The sequence below is a fragment of the Nomascus leucogenys genome, chromosome 21, assembly GCF_006542625.1.
Source record: "Nomascus leucogenys isolate Asia chromosome 21, Asia_NLE_v1, whole genome shotgun sequence".
Classification (NCBI taxonomy): Eukaryota; Metazoa; Chordata; class Mammalia; order Primates; family Hylobatidae; genus Nomascus; species Nomascus leucogenys.
Window position 1 is genome coordinate 78,061,335 of NC_044401.1, and position 18,917 is coordinate 78,080,251.

The 18,917-nt window shown below is 40.5% G+C and overlaps 1 protein-coding gene across 19 annotated transcripts in view; it reads left to right on the forward strand.

Moving 5' to 3' along the window:
* CADPS (calcium dependent secretion activator) overlaps positions 1-18,917 on the forward strand; it is a 478,648-nt gene that overhangs the window by 402,510 nt on the left and 57,221 nt on the right. For all 19 annotated transcript variants that reach the window (XM_030801932.1, XM_030801936.1, XM_030801937.1 and 16 more), the window contains 2 exons: positions 5,620-5,694; positions 6,583-6,666. In XM_030801932.1, coding sequence (XP_030657792.1) covers positions 5,620-5,694; positions 6,583-6,666 — 159 coding nt within the window. The remainder of the gene's footprint in view (positions 1-5,619; positions 5,695-6,582; positions 6,667-18,917) is intronic.

Genomic DNA, 18,917 nt, shown 5'->3' on the forward strand with positions numbered 1-18,917 from the left:
TTTATGTATTTATTGACCATTGTATATTTTCTTTAAAGAAATGCCTATTCAAAATCTTTTGCCTATTTAAAAAATTGGGTTATTTGTCTTTTTATTATTGAGTTGTAAGAGTTTTTTATATGTTCTGGATACTTGACTATTATCATATATATGATTTGCAACTATTTTCTCCCATTCTGTGGGTTTTCTTTTTCATCTTCTCGATGGGATCCTTTAAAACACAACAGGTTTCTTTTAAATTAAATGAAGTCCAGTTGATCTATTTCCCCTTAGATCTTCTTGAGATGTACATTTTAACTGAGTTTTCTAAGGATGGTGCTAGGCCAGGGTGCAGAAGGGTTGATTCAACAGGACTGGTTTTGCCTTCTCCTCAGCAGCTTTTGCAGTCCCTCCCCAGCTTGATTCAATAACAGCCACGTTTCAAAAGCTCCCACATACCTGGTTAAACAATTCTTCCAAACAAGCCAAGTCACTTTGATCTGGGCTTTTTTCTTTTTGAGCTGGGGGTTTAGGGAGAGTAGTGGGAGTGTGGGAGTTGCTGTCACAAACTTCACTGAGAATATAAAAAAAAGGTATGGAGCCATTTCTCAGGGGAAAAAAATACTTTCACATATTATTACTCTACAATTTCAGAGGACCTGGGGACCTCCTTGACCAAACCATAGACCCCACTTGGAGACAGAGGATGAGAAAGAACAGGTTGATTTTTATCACAATGGTGGACCCTTCTTTTGTCTTTACCACTAATCGCTTCTGGGCCAAGGTAGAATGACCTTAGCTTGACCTCGGAGTCTGGTTTTATAGAAGAATAACTTGCCTTTTGGTTTAATCATGACATCGTATGGACTCCATACCTTAGCTGCCAAACGATGTGTCATCATTTGCTGAATGAAGAACATAGCATGCAACACACAACCTTTGGAAAGTATGTAGTTTGTTAAAATTGGGTATTAAAGTCCCCTAATTCTGGATATAAAATCAGAAAGTTGTCTTGGACTTGCAGTAACATTTTTGACATGAAACAGCAGTGTCTATTTCTTTCTAGACATTGTTCTATTTGATAGAGTAGAAAAGACTACCCATACTCTCCCCATATGACTCAACATAATTTTTTTAATGAAAACAGCTGAGGCTTGTAAACATTTCTTGTTTCTCCCAAAATAGCGCGCACACACACACAAACACACACATACACACAAACACACATCTAGACTGAATATCTTTATTAAGGGCCCATCCAATAATGCATCCTAGTCTATGATTCTTATTGTAAGGCTGTTGGTTTTTTTCCCAAGCCATCTTGGAGAGATCTATCGTGACATTTTTCCTTAGTATAATTGAATCAGAGACACTTAAATGACCAGCTGTGGGAAATGAGGCTTCTTCTTTGAATGCCAAGTGGCTGAGAACAGGTGAGAATAAAGCTAGCTTGACTTAATTGTCTGTAAATATGTACTTCTTCTAAGTGGTCTAGCACAGTGGCTGTAACCTTAATCAGAACTTCAATGGAAAGTCATATGGAAATGTTTCCTCCTTGATTTTTCTCACTTTGTGGAATGGGAATATTCGTCTCCAAAGTAAAGCTGAGTTGCTAAAATGAGATTTAACAAGAATATCTGGAAACATCCTGGAACTGGGATAAGAATAGATGAAAGTCCAATGTTTTTATGTAGTTTGTATTTCTGAGTATGGGATATGAAGCCCATATTATAGACCTAGCTACTAATACCAGCCTCCACCTGGGTCCCAACTCCCTCAACCTGCTTTAGATTAGATACTGGCCAGGTGATGAAATCTCCAATTTTAAGATCACATCCTGGATTTCATCACTGGGTAATATCACATGTAAAGACAGCTGCTGAAACATTTGTTAAGCATAGTTTTCCATCTTAAATATTTATTTTTTTCATTAAAATTTGTGAAGTACCAATGGAAGGGAAATTGTGTATTAAATAGTTTCTCACTTGGTCTAGTGTGTTTTCGTCTCATTTCCAAGGTCAGATGGTCTTAACAGAAAGACAACATACACACAATCTGTTCTATGACAAGGCAAAACATGGAGCACAGGAAGTCAAGTGGAATGATTTTCACACAGTAATTGTGAATTTGCAACTCAGCCCATCAGAAGCAAAAGTGAACTGACCAAACTTTCCAGGCAATTGAATATTAGTAGTTCCCTCAGGATATAATTTTGGAGTATAGGGCAAATTAATCCAAGAAGGCCAGTAGAGGCCGGGCATGGTGGCTCACGCCTGTAATCCCAGCACTTTGGGAGGCCGAGGCGGGCGGATCATGAGGTCAGGAGATCGAGACCACCTTGGCCAACATGGTGAAACCCCATCTCTACTAAAAATACAAAAAAATTAGCTGGACGTGGTGGCGCACACCTGTAGTCCTAGCTACTCGGGAGGCTGAGGCAGGAGAATCGCTTGAACCCAGCAGATGGAGGTTGCAGTGAGCCAAGTGCCACTGCACTCCAGCCTGGTGACAGAGCAGGACTCCATCTCAAAAAAAAAAAAAAAAAAAGCCAGCAGAGAGGACTGGAAAATGGGAAAATGGTAAAGCTCCCTCTTTGTACCATATCTGGATAGTCAATCAGACTGTAAGAGATTTTATAACAAAATTGTCTAGTGGGAATGTTTGTTAATTAAAAGATGCCCCAGTGAGATATATATACCCCTTCACGGAGCTTCACATCTGCACTGAACAATATATCTCCCAAGAAAGATCAAAGAGTGAAAGCAGAGTACTCACTATTGCTCCAGAAAAGCAAGTGAATCCAATAAGTCTCATGTATCAGGGAAAACTGGCAAAAGGGATTCACGTATTCTGTAATTACTTGACTAGGAATAAGGGCTGCTTTGATATTTACCTCTTTGCTACATGATAAACAGAGTAATTATTACCCTGCTCTGCTATCTTCCCCAAAGAAGATTTTATTTAAATTGAGGCATAATTTACATACAATAAAATATAGAGATTTTAGGTGAGTTTAGAGAAATGTATATACACACGCAACCACTATGTTAATCTATTAATAATAGTAGTAGTAGTAATACTGCCACATAGCACTTCTCAGTTTCTAAACCACGTTTCCATGCATTGTTTCATTATTTGGTTAAGTGAATATGATGTCTGTATTCACAAGTTATGATTCTACCCCCACTGCAAAAACGAGGAAATAGACCAACAGAGATTGACATGCTGAAGTTTCCCCTGGGGAGAGACAGAATAATCATATCAAAATACTTCGTTTTATAAGCAGAAAAAAAGAAATGTTCATTATAACAGAAGGGGAATGGAGATGATCATATTTGCATGGAGTGAAAGGGAGAGATAGTGGGACTGCCTGGAGGAAAATTAAGGCCAAGTTTGGCATGGAAGAATTGAAATGGGAAGAGGTTCCCATTAACCATCATATTTCCATAAGCCACGATGTCTCAACCGTGTCTCCTTATGAAAGGGTTTGAGGTTCCTAGCTCCTGAAGAGAAAGCTTGTTTCTCTTGGGAGAAAGAATGACATCATTAACTCCTCAGAGTAAGACCCTGAATCTTTGCTGGTGTGCGGAGAACAGTAACTCTTGTCTCTATTTGCCACTTCAGCCCAGTTTTTCAGGAGAGTGTTTCTCAGTGATGCTCTTCTGTGCTTGGGGTATTTCATATTATTTTGCACACAGCTAGCTTTTCTGATTTAGTTTACTCCCATAATTAATAAATGTGAATCATTTATAGCAATAAAAAGAAAACCTAGATGAGCGAGGCAGTCATATGAGGAGGAAAAGTAAGCATGTGATTCTGGATCTTATCTCAAGACCTAAAAATGAATTTGGAGCCCTGTCAATTTTCCTGAATTCTTTTGCTCTGACATCTTTCTTTGTGTTTCTAGCAAAGAATTCTGCAGATAATTTTTTTGCATTCAGCTTCAGGTTTATGCCACTTAGGAGTAAATTCCTTTTTGAATCTAGCAGTATAGCCAACATGGGTTCTGATTCAACGGGACTACAACATAGAAGCCATTAGCTGTATTGTTTTTCCTCTAATCAATTAAAATGAAACTGGAGGAGATGACTAAGTAATAAGACTGTCTCTCTCTACCCTTATCTAATACTTGATGAACTTGAACAACTAACAATATTTGAATCACAATGACAGTTGACAAAATATTTTCACATCTAGACTCTCACTTGATCTCCAAAACAGAGACTTATGAGTCTGAAAGCATGACTACAGGAAAGGACTCGGGCACTGGTTTTTAAAATCATAATACTAGCATAGACCCACTAAAAATCTTTATACAGGGTTGGCTTTATTCCTGTTCCAAAATCAGAGTTTCATACTGGTTTCTCCCTTCTCATTGGTCCAGGATGATAGTATTATTATCTCTTTTGTTTGTTTTTTACAGATAAGGAAACTGAGTTAAATTTTCATAGGTAACGTGACTTCCCACCTTTGCACTGGGACTTTATCCAGGTCTTCCAATTACAAACAAACCTCACCTATGATTCTCAATGGATTTACCTAATTCGCATCCCTTTGCTCACTCTCAATAATTCTGATTGCCAGTTATCAGAATATTAAACGGCATTACTATGGCTTATTTCCATATGTTTACATAGACTTTTGAATATTTAATTTTTATTTTCTCATGTGTCCTTTTGTCCTAATTTTTATTTGCACTGTTCCTTTTTTTTCTGTTCCTAATTAATCATCCTTCTGAAAGTTTGCTAAAACGTGGGTAAGTGCATTTTCCTTTTCAAATAACAATGTCTCGCATTGTTATTTTTTGTTAAGGAAATATGGGATAATTCAAATGGATACTAAAATGATCTAATAAATGTCAAGGAGCTGGCATGTAATATTTTGTGTTAAAATCACTTTTCCTTTTTCCCTGGCATTTACAGCAGATTCTTATTTGTGTGGGGGTTTGTTTTCACATTACTATGTAAATGTAATTGACAGGCACAGTTAGAGAAATTTAAAAACTTAGCAGTGGTCTCAGTGTAGGCTCTAATACTGGGTCTGTTTATCCATGTATGGAGAAAATGAGTGGCTTGTCACAAGGGTTCAGAAGGAGACACTTTGCCTTTATACTGAGTCAAGACTTGGAGATAAAATGAGGAGTTCTGAGGTATTAACCCAAAGAACCTAAGGGTTTCAGAACAGTTTTTGCAAAATTAGTCACAGTGTCTTCATCAAATTCCCTTTGGAAAGGGAATCTACTACCTAAGCCACAACCCCCAGCAGTTTTCCAAAGATAATCTTTAATCTCCTGTGTTAAATTATTACAGTATCCTGCTTTGTAAGATCCAAATCAACACACTGCTGGGTCATTAAGTCATTCATGTGTGCTATTTGTAAAAGTGTTTATGTGTCTACACACATTAGAAGCATCGAAAGGCTTAAGTAAGGAACAATGAACTTGGTAATATTTTTAAGAGCTTCAGATCTCTCTCCGTCAAAGAACTGGGGTCAGGATCTTACAGATATTTCTGGGACTAAGGAAATAAACTAGGTCTGCAGGCCAGGCTTTATTTATAAATTATGTTGTCTAAAAATTACTGACGGATGCAATGCCATCACCTCCCAAACATGCTAATATTTGTCTTTCTGTGTTCTTAGCATCAATACCATTCAAAAATAGACGAACTAATTGAAGAAACTGTTAAAGAAATGATAACACTCTTGGTTGCAAAGGTAACCTCCAGCTTCAGGTGAAATGTTTCATTGTGAACACTGCTTTGTTATGTCTCCATTTCCATTAAAATGTAACACGTTAAAAAGTTGAGCTGGATACTTGTGTCTCTCAGGAAACAAGATTGTACATCACCCAGCCTCAGCTCTAAATGATTTTCCGGTGATCTCCAGCCGTGTGAAGATAAATTGATGAAGTGGCATATGTTAACTTAATAAGAATTTGTCCCCAAACGTTGCGCTAGGTTGTATGGGAAATGTTTGTTTTGTTTTTCAGCACTGACAAAGTTAGATTTTTAAATACAGAAAGTTAAACGGTAATAAGGAATTCTGCCATCATGAAAACCCCTTTTCCTCTAGTTTCACATGCAGTGAGAGTCATAATAAAACATAAAAGTCAGATAAAGCTATTTCAGTCACCCTCATGAATTATAGAATTTTAACTAAGTAATGCTGAATGGGAAGACATTTATATTTGCCAGTGCTAAACTTCTGTTTCCCCCAAATTACTGATAAAATACAAATAAAAATAGATTGGATTAAATGTAGTGCTAATATGTAACGTAGAAACTGCTTTGCGCAGTTTTGGATTTTAAAAAGTGCATTTAATATTATCGCATGCTATATGCAACTCAATAATATTTTGTCACTTTGCACTTCTGTAACACTCTATATTTGCAATCACATAATAATGAAGAGAAAGCCGGATAAGTCAAATATTTCTATGTAAAGGCAATCTATTCCTTTCTCCGAAGGCGGGAACCAAATAATAGACTGCAGAAATGAACGGAGGGCTCGATCCCAGCCTTTAGGTGGTTGGGAAATGATGTGCTTTATGGTGAACAATTATGGTTTGAAATAACATTTTTTTCTTTTTTGCTGTTTTTCTAGTTCGTTACTATCTTGGAAGGAGTGCTGGCAAAATTATCCAGATATGACGAAGGGACTTTGTTTTCTTCTTTTCTGTCATTTACCGTAAGTAAAGAGCTTCTTTATTTCCTGGCTTTTGTTTTAACTTTTGGTTTCGGCTTGGGAGAGGAGTTATGTTGTGTCATTTTGTTTTGGGATGGGTGTGTGTGTTAATTACAGTCAACTATTGTATAATACTAACACTATGTGAAAAGCCAAACATTTCATAACAGCAGGTAATCCAACATCATTTCTATTTCATTTGTAAATGTACAATATGTGTGTATTTTTACGAACACACACACACATTTCTATGTGTATGCATCCAAAGAGTTGCCTACCTAAGCCCACCTTAGCTAGCTCTGGCAAATGACTTAAAATGTGGGCCACCATTTCCTCATCTGTAAATGAGAAAAAATAATTTTAGAGTTTTAAATGAAGACCTGCACTCAGGCCTGCAAATATGTTTTATATGGTCCTCACTGTGTCAAGTATGTTCTTCTTAACTGAATTGCCTACATTTAAAAATCAGGAGAATTCACAGAGAATCCTGTATTTCTGGGGGTGCCTTGCATAGCATGCTAGGCGCACAGCAAGTCTGCTGGAGCTGTGTCTTGGGGGTCTTAGACTGGACATGTGTTTGCAGTTTCATGTAACCCCCTCCTGGCTGTTTCACCCATTCACATACCTACCTGGGCTTAGGAGCCATTTAAGTTTACAACTTCTGGGACATATGATCTAATTATTTGCAAATTCCGAGAGGCTCTGATTCTGTGCCAGAATTGGGCAAGGCCATAGAAATGAGGTAGCTAAGGCTGGGCAGAAACCAGCCTTATTTTCTATGGATAAATGATCAATGGAGATGGTTGCTATAAATGGGCTGCTTCGGGGGCCCAGTTCTCCCACTCTTCCTGATGCTAGGCAGACACCACAGCTGCATGCTTCCCTGCCGTTTCTGACAGCAGGTTCCTGCTGGCTCTGAGACTAGCTGTTTTCCTCTGACAACACCATAGGAAAGGGAATCAATTTAGGACCCACTGCCTATGGGTCTTTAAAACAGACTTCACTGTATGAAGAATCTCCCAGATAGTGATTGAATGCCAAGACAAGGCCCAGCACAGGGTAGTGATTGCACATTATTGTCCTTGGAATCCAACAGAGCCAGGCTCAAATGCCATTGCCAATGTTAACAGCTGTGTGATCTTTAGCAAGTGTCTCATCCCCTCAGAACCTCAGTTTTCTCATTTGTAAGGGAGTGCAGGGCAGATAATGTGTTCCCTAATGAGCTATCATGAAGATAATAACGTAGGCAAAAGAGCTTAGCATAGGCCTAGCTCATAATAGATTTCAATAAATGGCAACTACTATTTTTAAAAAGTAACTAATATGATTATTATAAAATGCAGACATACACGCACACAACTTCTTTCCAAATATACCCTACTTTGATCTTTCCCCAACCCAGACATTAATCTTCCTGGGAAGTAAGGGAATTATAGACAGAAAACATTTGAAACAGTTTCTTCTGATATGCAGTTCTGACCTTCCCAGGTACAAGGATAGAATTCAACCCCAGAGGTGTAATGGCCCCTATCCCTGGAGCTTATTGGCAAAGGTGAGGTGGGAAGGGGATAATGACAGTAGGAATTCCATCCAATTTCACTTATAGAACCTCCTATAATGTGTCACAGCTGAAAGGAAACCTATCTAAGCCACTCCTTTGACAAAGCAACCAAGGCCCAGAGAGGGGAGTGATTTGTCTAAGGTCACACAGCAATGGGCAGAGTGGGGACAGGAACCAATGTGTCCTGCCAGCTTCCCCCACCACTGAATGGCTTCCTGGAGAGAGTGGGATTCAGCTGGCAATTGCCTGGCACTGGAAGGCAGATGGGCAAATGAGTGGGGAAGATTCATAAAGAAGGATTCAGGGCACATGAGTGGGAAATATTAGACAATGTTTCATTCCTCAGTGAAGTCCTGGAAATGGTGAAAAGAAAGAGAATTCAATGCAACATTTCTGGAAAGTGTTGCCCTGACACCCGTAGAAGACATTGCTTTCTTTGTGTCTTCATTTTGAGCAGCTGTTTTTGTTGCATTGGGCTTGAACCTGTGAAACCCAGGAAAGCTCCTCTACTCTTTACTGAGCAGAATTCAATCCACCAAGGGCCCCACCCTAATTACTGGCCTACCAAGAGGACTATGGGAAGGTGGGCCAGGGGCAGCGATATCAAGAACAGGGCACCAGGGAGTGTCACAGGAAGATTAGAAACAGGACACCCAGAGCATCCTATGCAGTAGTGTTCAAACTGAAATTCCCATCCTCTCATCTCCCTTTTCAGAGACATTTTGCAGCCTCACAGCATGCCTAGCAAAGGCAGTGTAATGCAGAACACTTCGGTGCCTGTTGCTGGGCCTGTAACTTCCCTCCTTAGTGACACTTCTCCCACACACTTGGCCACCCCAGGCCAAAAGCACCCACTTATCATTTGCAGCCCGTGTTCTCGTCTCCTGCCAGTATTCCAGTATTAGAGAAAGTGAACTGTGTTTAGAGGTGGCAGGAATATCTCCACACATGGATTCTGAGTTCCTGCCCAAATTCCAAATGGCCTTTGATGGCTTCCTTCAGCCCAATTGTGTTAATTCCCTAGGAGTGGAGTGGAAGTAAAAGGGTTGAGCAGAGGCAGCAGGTATTGCGCAAAGAGCTTGAAACCTGTGAAAGAACCAGCTGTGAGTCCTAGGACCCTGTGCAGAGGCAGAGAGATAGTGCCGACGCTCTGGCATGAGTTTCTTAACTCCACTCCCATTTCTGATTCAATTCTTCAAGTATTACTGTGCACTTACCACGTCCCCACCTCAGCAGGGCTGCCAAGGATGAGCCATGTGCTCTGCCCCCCAGAAAGCTGACGAGTATCGACAAATATGCCACCCTTTCCCCCTCTTTCTCCCGCTGAGCGCCTCCTTTCCTGGGTGGGCTTGTTTCATGGTCCAAGCCAGACATTTTGGAAAACGTCTGCAGTGGCACAGAGCAGGCAGGAATATTTATTTCTCGTCTCCATCTGCATTGCTTCCTCTCTTGGAGAGGAGCTGGGGGGGAGGAGGGAGGATGAGATGTGGCTTCTTCGTGCCAGCCCGAGAGGCGCCCAAGCGCACCCTCCTCTCCTCCCTCACCAGCTTCAGCAGCAGTAGCAGCCTGGGATTTATGGAGGCAGGCGCCTTTCGAACTTTTGAAAGATCAGCCCAGTTGGAAGATGCAATTAGCAACTATCTGCCCATTTCCCGTGACTACAAGATGTGCTTTTGCGTGGGATGCCTATTTGGAAGGGTCCGTGTCTTGTGGGTAGCCACTCGCTGTTCTTTTAGGAGGCCAAGAAGAGGGGCAAGCAGGTACCCAGGTTCCTCCCACAGAAAGTGACAATGCTTTCCTCTGTCCTCTGCAAGTGTTAACAAATACGCTCGTTCTGGAATTCATTCATTCATTTACTCAACTTCTATTTACTGAGCACCTATGTGTCATGTGCTGTGCTAGGTGCTAGGGACACAGCAACGAGCTAGAAAGGTGTGTTCTCGGCCCTTTTGGGAGCTTACATTTAGTAAAGGAGACAGGCAATTGAAAATGAAAGAAAATTGTCCGGTGGGAGAAGCATTTCCACAGGACATAAACTGGACAGCAAGAGAAAGTGGTGAGGTGATATTACTTTAGCCAGGATGCTCAGGCAAGGTCTCTCTGCAGAGGACATGAGACACTTGAGCTCTCAAGCTTGAAGGAGTCAGCGATGGATACGGAAGAGGGGAGAATCTTCTGGACAAAATAGCAGCTGCATTAGCCAGGAGGCAGGAAAACAGGAGGCATTTCTGTGGATATTTTGGAGGTCACATAAACAAGGTTTAGGGATTAAGTGAATGTTGGGGGTGGAGACTTGACTGGAGAGGGCAAAGGTGGAAAGCCCGAGAACTGTGATATACTGAAGAGCTCAGCTGAGCTAGGAGTCCTGAGAGTCCATGGGGTACAGTAAAAAAGACAGCACAGGGTAGGGAGACTGGGATGGTAACCCAGCTCTGCCCCTTACCAAGGAGCTGTGTGACCTGGAACAAGGTACCACATCTTGGCTTTTAATCTCCTTCAGTGTAATATGATGATGGTTATATTAGAATTCAGAAGTCTAAAATAACTGTAAGAGCTACAGCTCCTATTCCTTAAACACTTGCTAAGTGCCTGGCACAAAGCTACGTGCTTTAAATGTATTTTTCCTGCTGAATCCTCAGAACAATCCCATTCCAACAACACTCTTCTGCAGATGTTGAAACTAAGGCTCGGAAAGGTTAAGCCCCCCCACCCCGCCTCCCCGGCTCATGTGAATTCTTCCTTCACTAAAGCCTGGGGCCCCTGCAGAGGAATAACGATGTAGGAGTAGCCCAGGCCCCACCTCAAAGCAGACAGAACCTTTATCAAGTTCTGTCTGAACTTTCTATCAAGTCTTCTGAAGTCCCCTAGAATTCAGACATCCTCCTCTGATCAAACAAATCCATTTGAGGTGGTCACCACACAACATGGAAGCCACTCACAACAGGAAGAATAAAGTCCATCTTAGGGCTTTCAGGAGCCTGAAACCTACCGTATGTCCAGTCTTCTTTGTCTTAAGTTACTCTCATTCACCCTGTTTTCCTTTTGCCAGCATTTTGATTGTCTTGCCACCTGGAAATGAAACAAAACAGATATGTTTCTCCCCACTAGAATTTGCGAGAAGTTTGTGTACATCAGTAGCATTGACTGCTTTTTTGCAGAGCTCTTGATGCCATGCCTTAGAACGAGAATGCCACCTGGGTCTAAAGCCCAAACTAGATCAATGACATTCACTTCTGTTCACAGAGCATTTTGGTTAAGAGGCAGTCTGAATTCTAGAGTGGGGTGAATATTCCTCAGGGTTTGTTAGTATTTTCTCTGATGGCATTTCACTTATGCTTTGGCTTCAGGGAATGTCCAGGGTAGGAGAGACGGCTTTTTACAGTGTGGGTTGATGATGAGTGATGCAGACAGAGGTTTTGGTTCACCCTCCAGAGGGTAACATCACCAGATTATTCACTGCAAAATACATGTAATTTTTAAGTCAATTGGCTTCTGCATTTCAGAGTGGAGGTGTCTGCCTTGGACAGAAGCACCAACTGTGGTAGTAGTAGCTGGTGTTTATTGAACACACACTAGATGCCAGACACTGTGGTTAAGTGTATGCATGCATTTTCTCATTTGATCCTCACAATCACTCTATGCAACTGATTTAATTATCATCCCCATTTTATAGATAATTCACGTCGAGTGATTTGTCAAAGTCACATAGTTATTAAGACTCTACCCTAAATTGCTCCTTTATTATTAGAAAAACATTATTCCCCATAGATACACAGAAATCTGTAGGTGAAGCCAATTCGTGACTTTTCCAGAAACTATCCACTAGCTGATACCACTTCTAAGGGAAAGAGTCATCTATTTTTCATGTTACCGGCAAAAATAATTTATAAAGATTTTACTCACCAGCCAGCTATTTTACCATAACACTGAAGTAATAGACATTCGAAATTCCCCACTTCCTTTGTGCTGTCCAGATAATCATTCATTTTACATTAGTTCTTCATTCTATACCTGTTTATGGAGTGCCCACTATGTGCTACACACTGGGGGGGTTAGCAATGAATAAGATGGACAATGCTGTTTATTGGACATCTGCATGAGGGAGATACATATTCTCAACAAGTAATTTACAAGCATGCTGATTACTCAGAAAGAGAGAGTAGCCGGTGCAGTCTAACTATGGACCAAAGGGACCCAGCCTCATCTGGGAGACCATTGAAGGAAATGACATTTGAGACGAGACCTAAAGAATGAGTAGAGTTTTGCTTGGCAAAGGAGAGAACAGAGTATTCCAAGATACAAAGACCTGGAGGTAAAAGGGAAATCTAGTACATTTTAGGAACTAGACATTCCTTGTGAAAGGCCAGGCCAGAAGGAGAGAAATGACAGAGATGGAGTTAAAGAGCAATCAGTGCAGGAGCCTGATCATGAAGGAACTTTCCTATGGTACAGACTTTAAGGATTTTCAGCAGGGAATTTAGCAAAATCAATTCAGCTGGAGAAGTTAAGTGAGGTCACATAGAGACCAGCTCTCTCTTATAAGCCAGCTGGGCTTGTGGTGTTTTGATGCTGGAGCTGAGGGCCACCTTCCAATGAAAGCCACCATTTATTTCTTCTAATGTATTTTGTTCACATGGGCCAATCAAAAAATGCTGCGCTTTAAAAAGTTAGAGAAGTCTAAAACAGTGATCTGCTATATCTTCTATCAATTTCTTTCAGCAGCCACTCCCTAGTGTTTCAGAATTTGACATCCCCTTTGGGGTCTGTGACAGACCACTTTATTGCCTAGTAGGACATCCTTATTTCCAGTTGATGCCATGAAAATGGAGTTAGCAATTAACACACTTGCTGTCTGAAGCAACCCTTCAGAAGCTTTACAGAAAAGATAAGTATCCAAAGTTAACTATTTCACTTAATAATGTGTAGTGAACAGCTGAATATCATTCAAAGCAAACATAAGACAGACACAGTATTTTCTCCAGACTGTGTGGTCTAAGTGACCAGGTCACAGAAATGCTAGCTACAAAAGAAATACCTAAAGAATATGGGTATTTCCCAGCACTTTGGGAGGCAGAGATGAGTGGATCACCTGAGGTCAGGAATTTGAGACCAGCCTGGCCAACGTGGTGAAACTCCACCTCTACTAAAAATACAAACATTAGCCAGGCGTGGTGGCAGGTGCTGTAATCCCAACTGCTTGAGAGGCTGAGCCAGGAGAATTGCTTGAACTCGGGAGGCGGAGGTTGTAGTGAGCCGAAATCGCGCCACTTCACTCCAGTCTGGTTGACAGAGCCAGACTCCGTCTCAAAAAAGAAAAAGAAAAAAGAAATACCTAATGCATAGGCACATGGCTTCAAACAGGAAATAGTTGTCATGAAATTAATTATAGATTCTATCCTGACCTCCAAATCACATGCAGTGGGAAGTTTGTCACCAGAAAGTTAGACAGTGATTAAGATAAAGGTGTGACTGTGAAGCCCAGACTAACAGAAACATAGGCAGGCTATTGACCGGTTCTGAGCCTTGGTTTCCTCATCTATAGAGTGGGAATGCTGATCGCTGCCTCAGAGAGCCACTGGGCTAACAAGAGATAAACAGTAGGCCTTTTATAACACCTGGTGTATAGTAAGTAGGTGCTCCATAAATAGCCATTCTTAGCCTTACTGTCAAATTATTCAAAACTGTAAGAAAGTTTACATGACCCTGGTGCTTTTTTAAAAAATCTTTTTAAATTCTACTTTAAGTTCTGGGATGCATGTGCAGAACGTGCAGGTTTGTTACATAGGTATACATGTGCCATGGTGGTTTGCTGCACCCATCAACCCGTCATCTACATTAGGTATTTCTTCTAATGTTATCCCTCCCCCAGTCCCCCACCCTCCAACAGGCCCCAGTGTGTGATGTTCCCCTCCCTGTGTCCATGTGTTCTCATTGTTCAACTCCCACTTATGAGAAAACGCGGTGTTTGGTTTTCTGTTCTTTTGTTAGTTTGCTGAGAATGATGGATTCCAGCTTCATCCATGTCCCTGCAAAGGACATGAACTCATCCTTTTTTATGGCTGTGTAGTATTCTATGGTGTGTATGTGCCACATTTTCTTTATCCACTTTATCTTTGATGGACATTTGGGTTGGTTCCATTTTCTCACCAGTTCAGTCTTAGCATACCAATCATTTCTCCTGTAAGCAATCCAAACTATTATCCATGACAAGGTCAACCAAAACTCTTGTGACTTATATTTTAGCATATTCTTTCATGCAAAAATTTGATTCATCAAAGTCATTTTCCATTATGTTTAGTGTGTTTTAGCATTTTGTGTTTTATTTTAATGCCAAAAGAATTTTTCATTTTTACATAGTCTCTAAAATACCTCTTTATTAATTAAAGTGTTTGCTTAACTAGAATTGAACATCTCATTCTCCAAGCATATTTTGGTTTGAATCAGGTTTATTTCAGTGTGCACTGAGGTTTCTTGTTTATCCAGTTCTGCCACTTCCTAAAGTATAATCTTAGACAGATTGATTAATCTCTGACCTTAGTTGCCTAATCTGTAAAATGGGAACCATAAGACCTATATTATGTGGTGTGGGTAGAATTAAATGAGAAAATGGTGGATTGGAGTAAGTATTTGATACTTGTTAGATATTGTTATTATTGTAATTATTAGTGTGGTTCTATCACTGAGCACAAATGTTAGCATCATTTACTCAATCAGCCACTCCTCTATGTAAATTGCTGAACTAAGAGTGGTAGAGATAGTTTAAAAAAAAAAATCTTACTCTACTGTCTGGAAGTTACTGTCTAGAGTGCATTCAATCGAAGGAACTTTCTAGACTTTCTGGTTCAATGTTTCCACTGATATGCTAGAGTCTGCTTGGCTCCTACCTGCTGGTGAGAGCCAATCTCCATTTCTCTTCCTACGTTCAAAGTTAGGGATGTCACATTGGTAGCCTAAAACTGACCACAGCAGGAACATTTTACTGAAGTTGGCAAACACTATATTACTTATATTTCAGCATATTATTATATTGGGTTTTTTTTTTTTTAGGCAGCGATAGATAAAGAGAAAGGGAAGAGAGAGACAGTGAGCTTTTCAGAAACCAGCATACCACTGAGTATATCCCAAGTGTAGGATATGTACCACGTGGGACCTCAGATGCTACTGGTGTTAGATGCTCCAAAAACTCATCATTAAATAAGACCAATCACATTGTGAGAGGGTTATTATTTTTCTAAGTCTTTTTTCATCTTTATCCTTATATCAAGAAGGAAGTTTCCATTTGGTGCTTGTCTTTCACACTTTTCTAAAAATCTCAAATTTTCATTCCTAACAGAGGACGGGGAGGCTTCAGGCTCAGGACGCTTAGCAGGCAACCATGTCTACCCAGAATTTACTACCATTATTTTAGTTATATTGTATTTATTTTCACCCGGGCTTTTTTCTTATTAAGAGTGGCATTGCTTTTTCATTTACAGTAGTAATATGTTTCCCTTTATAATTAAGTATTTTTAAAGCGAGCTAGTTTAAGGAGGAATAATAAGTAACTATAATACAGATGGTTCATGGGTTGTAGCCAAAATCAGGAAGGTGTATTGATGCTGAAAGTCTGGGAAGTACTGATACTTTCTAGCCACCCCATTTTGCAGTCACGGAAACTGAGACCAGAGAAGGAAAACGACTTCCACAGCTAGTTTAGTAGAACTCAGACCTCTTAACTTATCCCTTGAGCCTTGCAAAAATCCTCTCTGGGATTGCTTGTTTTCCTCACTCTTTACCTGAGAAAATGAAAACCAAAAAAAGAGAGAGAGAGAGAGAGAGAAACCAAACCACTGTGTTACAAACCTAGGCTATGATAGATAAGTTGTCACTGGCAGCAGTGACATAATTTATACCTTCAAATTCAGGCTAAAGCAGCCTGCAGGAAAAGTCAAGGACACCAGAAGTGACAAGTGACCCCTTCGTGCAGAAACATTACTATTCAGTAACAACAATATAGCCCTCACTTGCTCAGCACCAAAGCCATGTGGAAGCCAAGGACACAAGACCATGGCCCTTGTCTTCTTCAAGCTTGCGTTCTGTCACCCTTCTTAGTAGTGTTGAGAGATGTTCAAAAGGCAAACAAAACACAAAAATGCCAGAAGGGGGCAGGGGCCCCCACTTAAAATACACAAAAATAAGTTTACATGTCTGCTTGGAGATTTTACAAAATTAAAACTTTCCAATTTGCACTTGCAGGTTTCCCTTAAAATAAGATCATTTCACAAAAATCAACAAAATGGAAAAGCATACAATGTGGCCATTAGGAGGGCAAACCCTGGAGTCCAAGGGAACCGTGTTTCAAATACCAGCTCCATAATGTCACTAGTTGTGGATCTTTTAAAAAGTCGATTAACTTCTCTGAGCCTCAGTTTCCTCATCTGTAAGCAATGAGAATTTCATGCTCACCATTGTGAGGGTGAATTCCTTATAAATTGCTTAACCTTGTGCTAGGCAAAGAGTAAGCGTTCAACCATTGTTAAGTATCAGCAGTGTTAAGAGGGTGAGTCTGAAGGAGCCCTTGAGCCTTGGAAAAATCCTCTCTGGGAATGAGGGATTGGGACAGAAATTAGGAAAAGGAAAACTGGAAGGAAAAACAGGTCTACTTCAATCAGGCATCTGTTCAGAAGCCCCAGGGGGTGGGAGGTGGGGGGAGATGAGAACATACACTTCCTGGATGTAGTCTCGGAGCACAGTACCCTGAACAACAGGAGATGAGAACAATTCTCATCGTTAATGAGCCTGCAGCTCCTAATCGGGGCATGGAATAGAATGCGTTTGCTTAATAGAGATCATTTCCTTGCCTCTTGCCCAACTCCCCAGCAGTGCCAGCAGCCCTTTGTTTAATAAAAGGTAGGGACTTGGAGGAGTATGGTGGGATGGGCTGTAGGAGGCATTTCCACCCTCATTACTATGATAATAACTTAATCACAATCAATATTTATGAACATGCACAGAAGCCGTACAATCAACCAGTAGCCCTGCAACTCAGTTTTCATGTTCTTGCCTAAGGATGCTTTGCAGGAAAGCCTCGGCTCTCTCCCACTTTCCCATGGCCCTCCGTGAAGCTCTGCAGTGGTTCACAGAGGTCATTTCAGAATATTATCCTCGATGGTTACAGTTTTATATATGAGGTCTTATTTGTGGTCAGTGAATATTATAATACATTTTGTTGTTCAAAATACTTCCACAGTCATGGTAGGACTTTTCCCTTCAAACTTTGTTAAACTGTCTTGTGAAAAGGCAGTGTAAGGGCAACCTGATACAGTACAGAATCCTTTGAAGTCAGGCCCACCCATTAGGGTTCAAATCCTAGCTCTGCTACTTCTTGACTGTGTGCCCTGAGGACAGCAACTTAACCTCTCTGAGCCCAGTTTCCTCATTCGTAAAGGAAGAAAACAAGTCCTTAGAAGATGTGAATAAGATACTGTAAATTAGGTGTTCAATCATCGGTAAATGCATCCTGATTTTATATATGACTATCAGTTATTAAATATTTCTGTATTGTTCATGAGAAATCTGAGTAGTTCATTGCTTTTCCCAAGGTCACATAGACACTAATTGAGAAAGTAGGAGTAAGAGTCAAGACTTGGTCAGTATTCTCTTTTCCATTATCTGAAATGGTTCCATTTATAGGCAACTTAGAGAAACCTTATTTTTTAAACATCTCAAACTTTAACTCTTTTCTTTCAAATGGGAATCAAATTTTGAAAGCCAGTGATCATTTTTCAAGCAATGGACATCTGGTGAGCTACTTATGAGAAATTTTTGGTGTCCCAGTTCCCACCTCTGTAAAAATGGCATTTACAAACTCTGGCCCTCTTATAAAAGCAAGCAAGGGACAATGGCCTCATGATGTATGTGTGTCCATGTAGCGTTTGACCCAGTGCTCACATGGAAATAGTGCCTCCCAACTGGCCCAGCACAGTATTGACGTTCGGTAAGCAAAGAAGGCATTTTAGGCCCTCTGGTGACAGAGCCCTGGGAATCCATCATGCTGTCTATGATTCCAGATATACTTCAAGGGTTGTGTTTTTCTCCAGTCCTCAGAAAGTAGTGGAAGGGGCTTTCACCGTAATTGTCACTTGGCCCCAGGCAGAAGCCACTGAGGTTTGCTCAACTGCTCACCCGCACACGCAGTCCCAGTACATCCGCCCACTCACACATTCTGTCTCACCCAAGCAGTCGGTCCCTCAGTTGGCACTTAAAATTTATTCATCTTCCCAAGATGCACTTAGAGCGTCCGGATTATGTATTGAGGGTTGGTTCTGTTAGGTTTTGGTTTTGCCTTTATAGAGGACATACCCCTAAACCATGATTTCATCAACCAAACTCCTTGAGAAAGTCACCCTGAGAAAGATATATTCTTCCTGCAAAATCCCTTTCTCCACTAGAATTGAAAATTGAAAATTCTATCACTTTTGTTCCTTTTTTCAATAATTTTTAATGAAAGTCATATTGGCACATGGTTAAAAAAATGAAACAGTACAGAAACATTCATAATTTTTTTTAAAAAACACAGTTCTCTGTCCTACTCTTTTCTGCTCTCAATCCCTTCCTTGAAAATGAAAGTTTTTAACAATTTTTTAACCCCTGGAGTGGTAAGTACTATTATTATATTGTTTTTTATTATTATTATTTAGAGATAGAGTCTCAC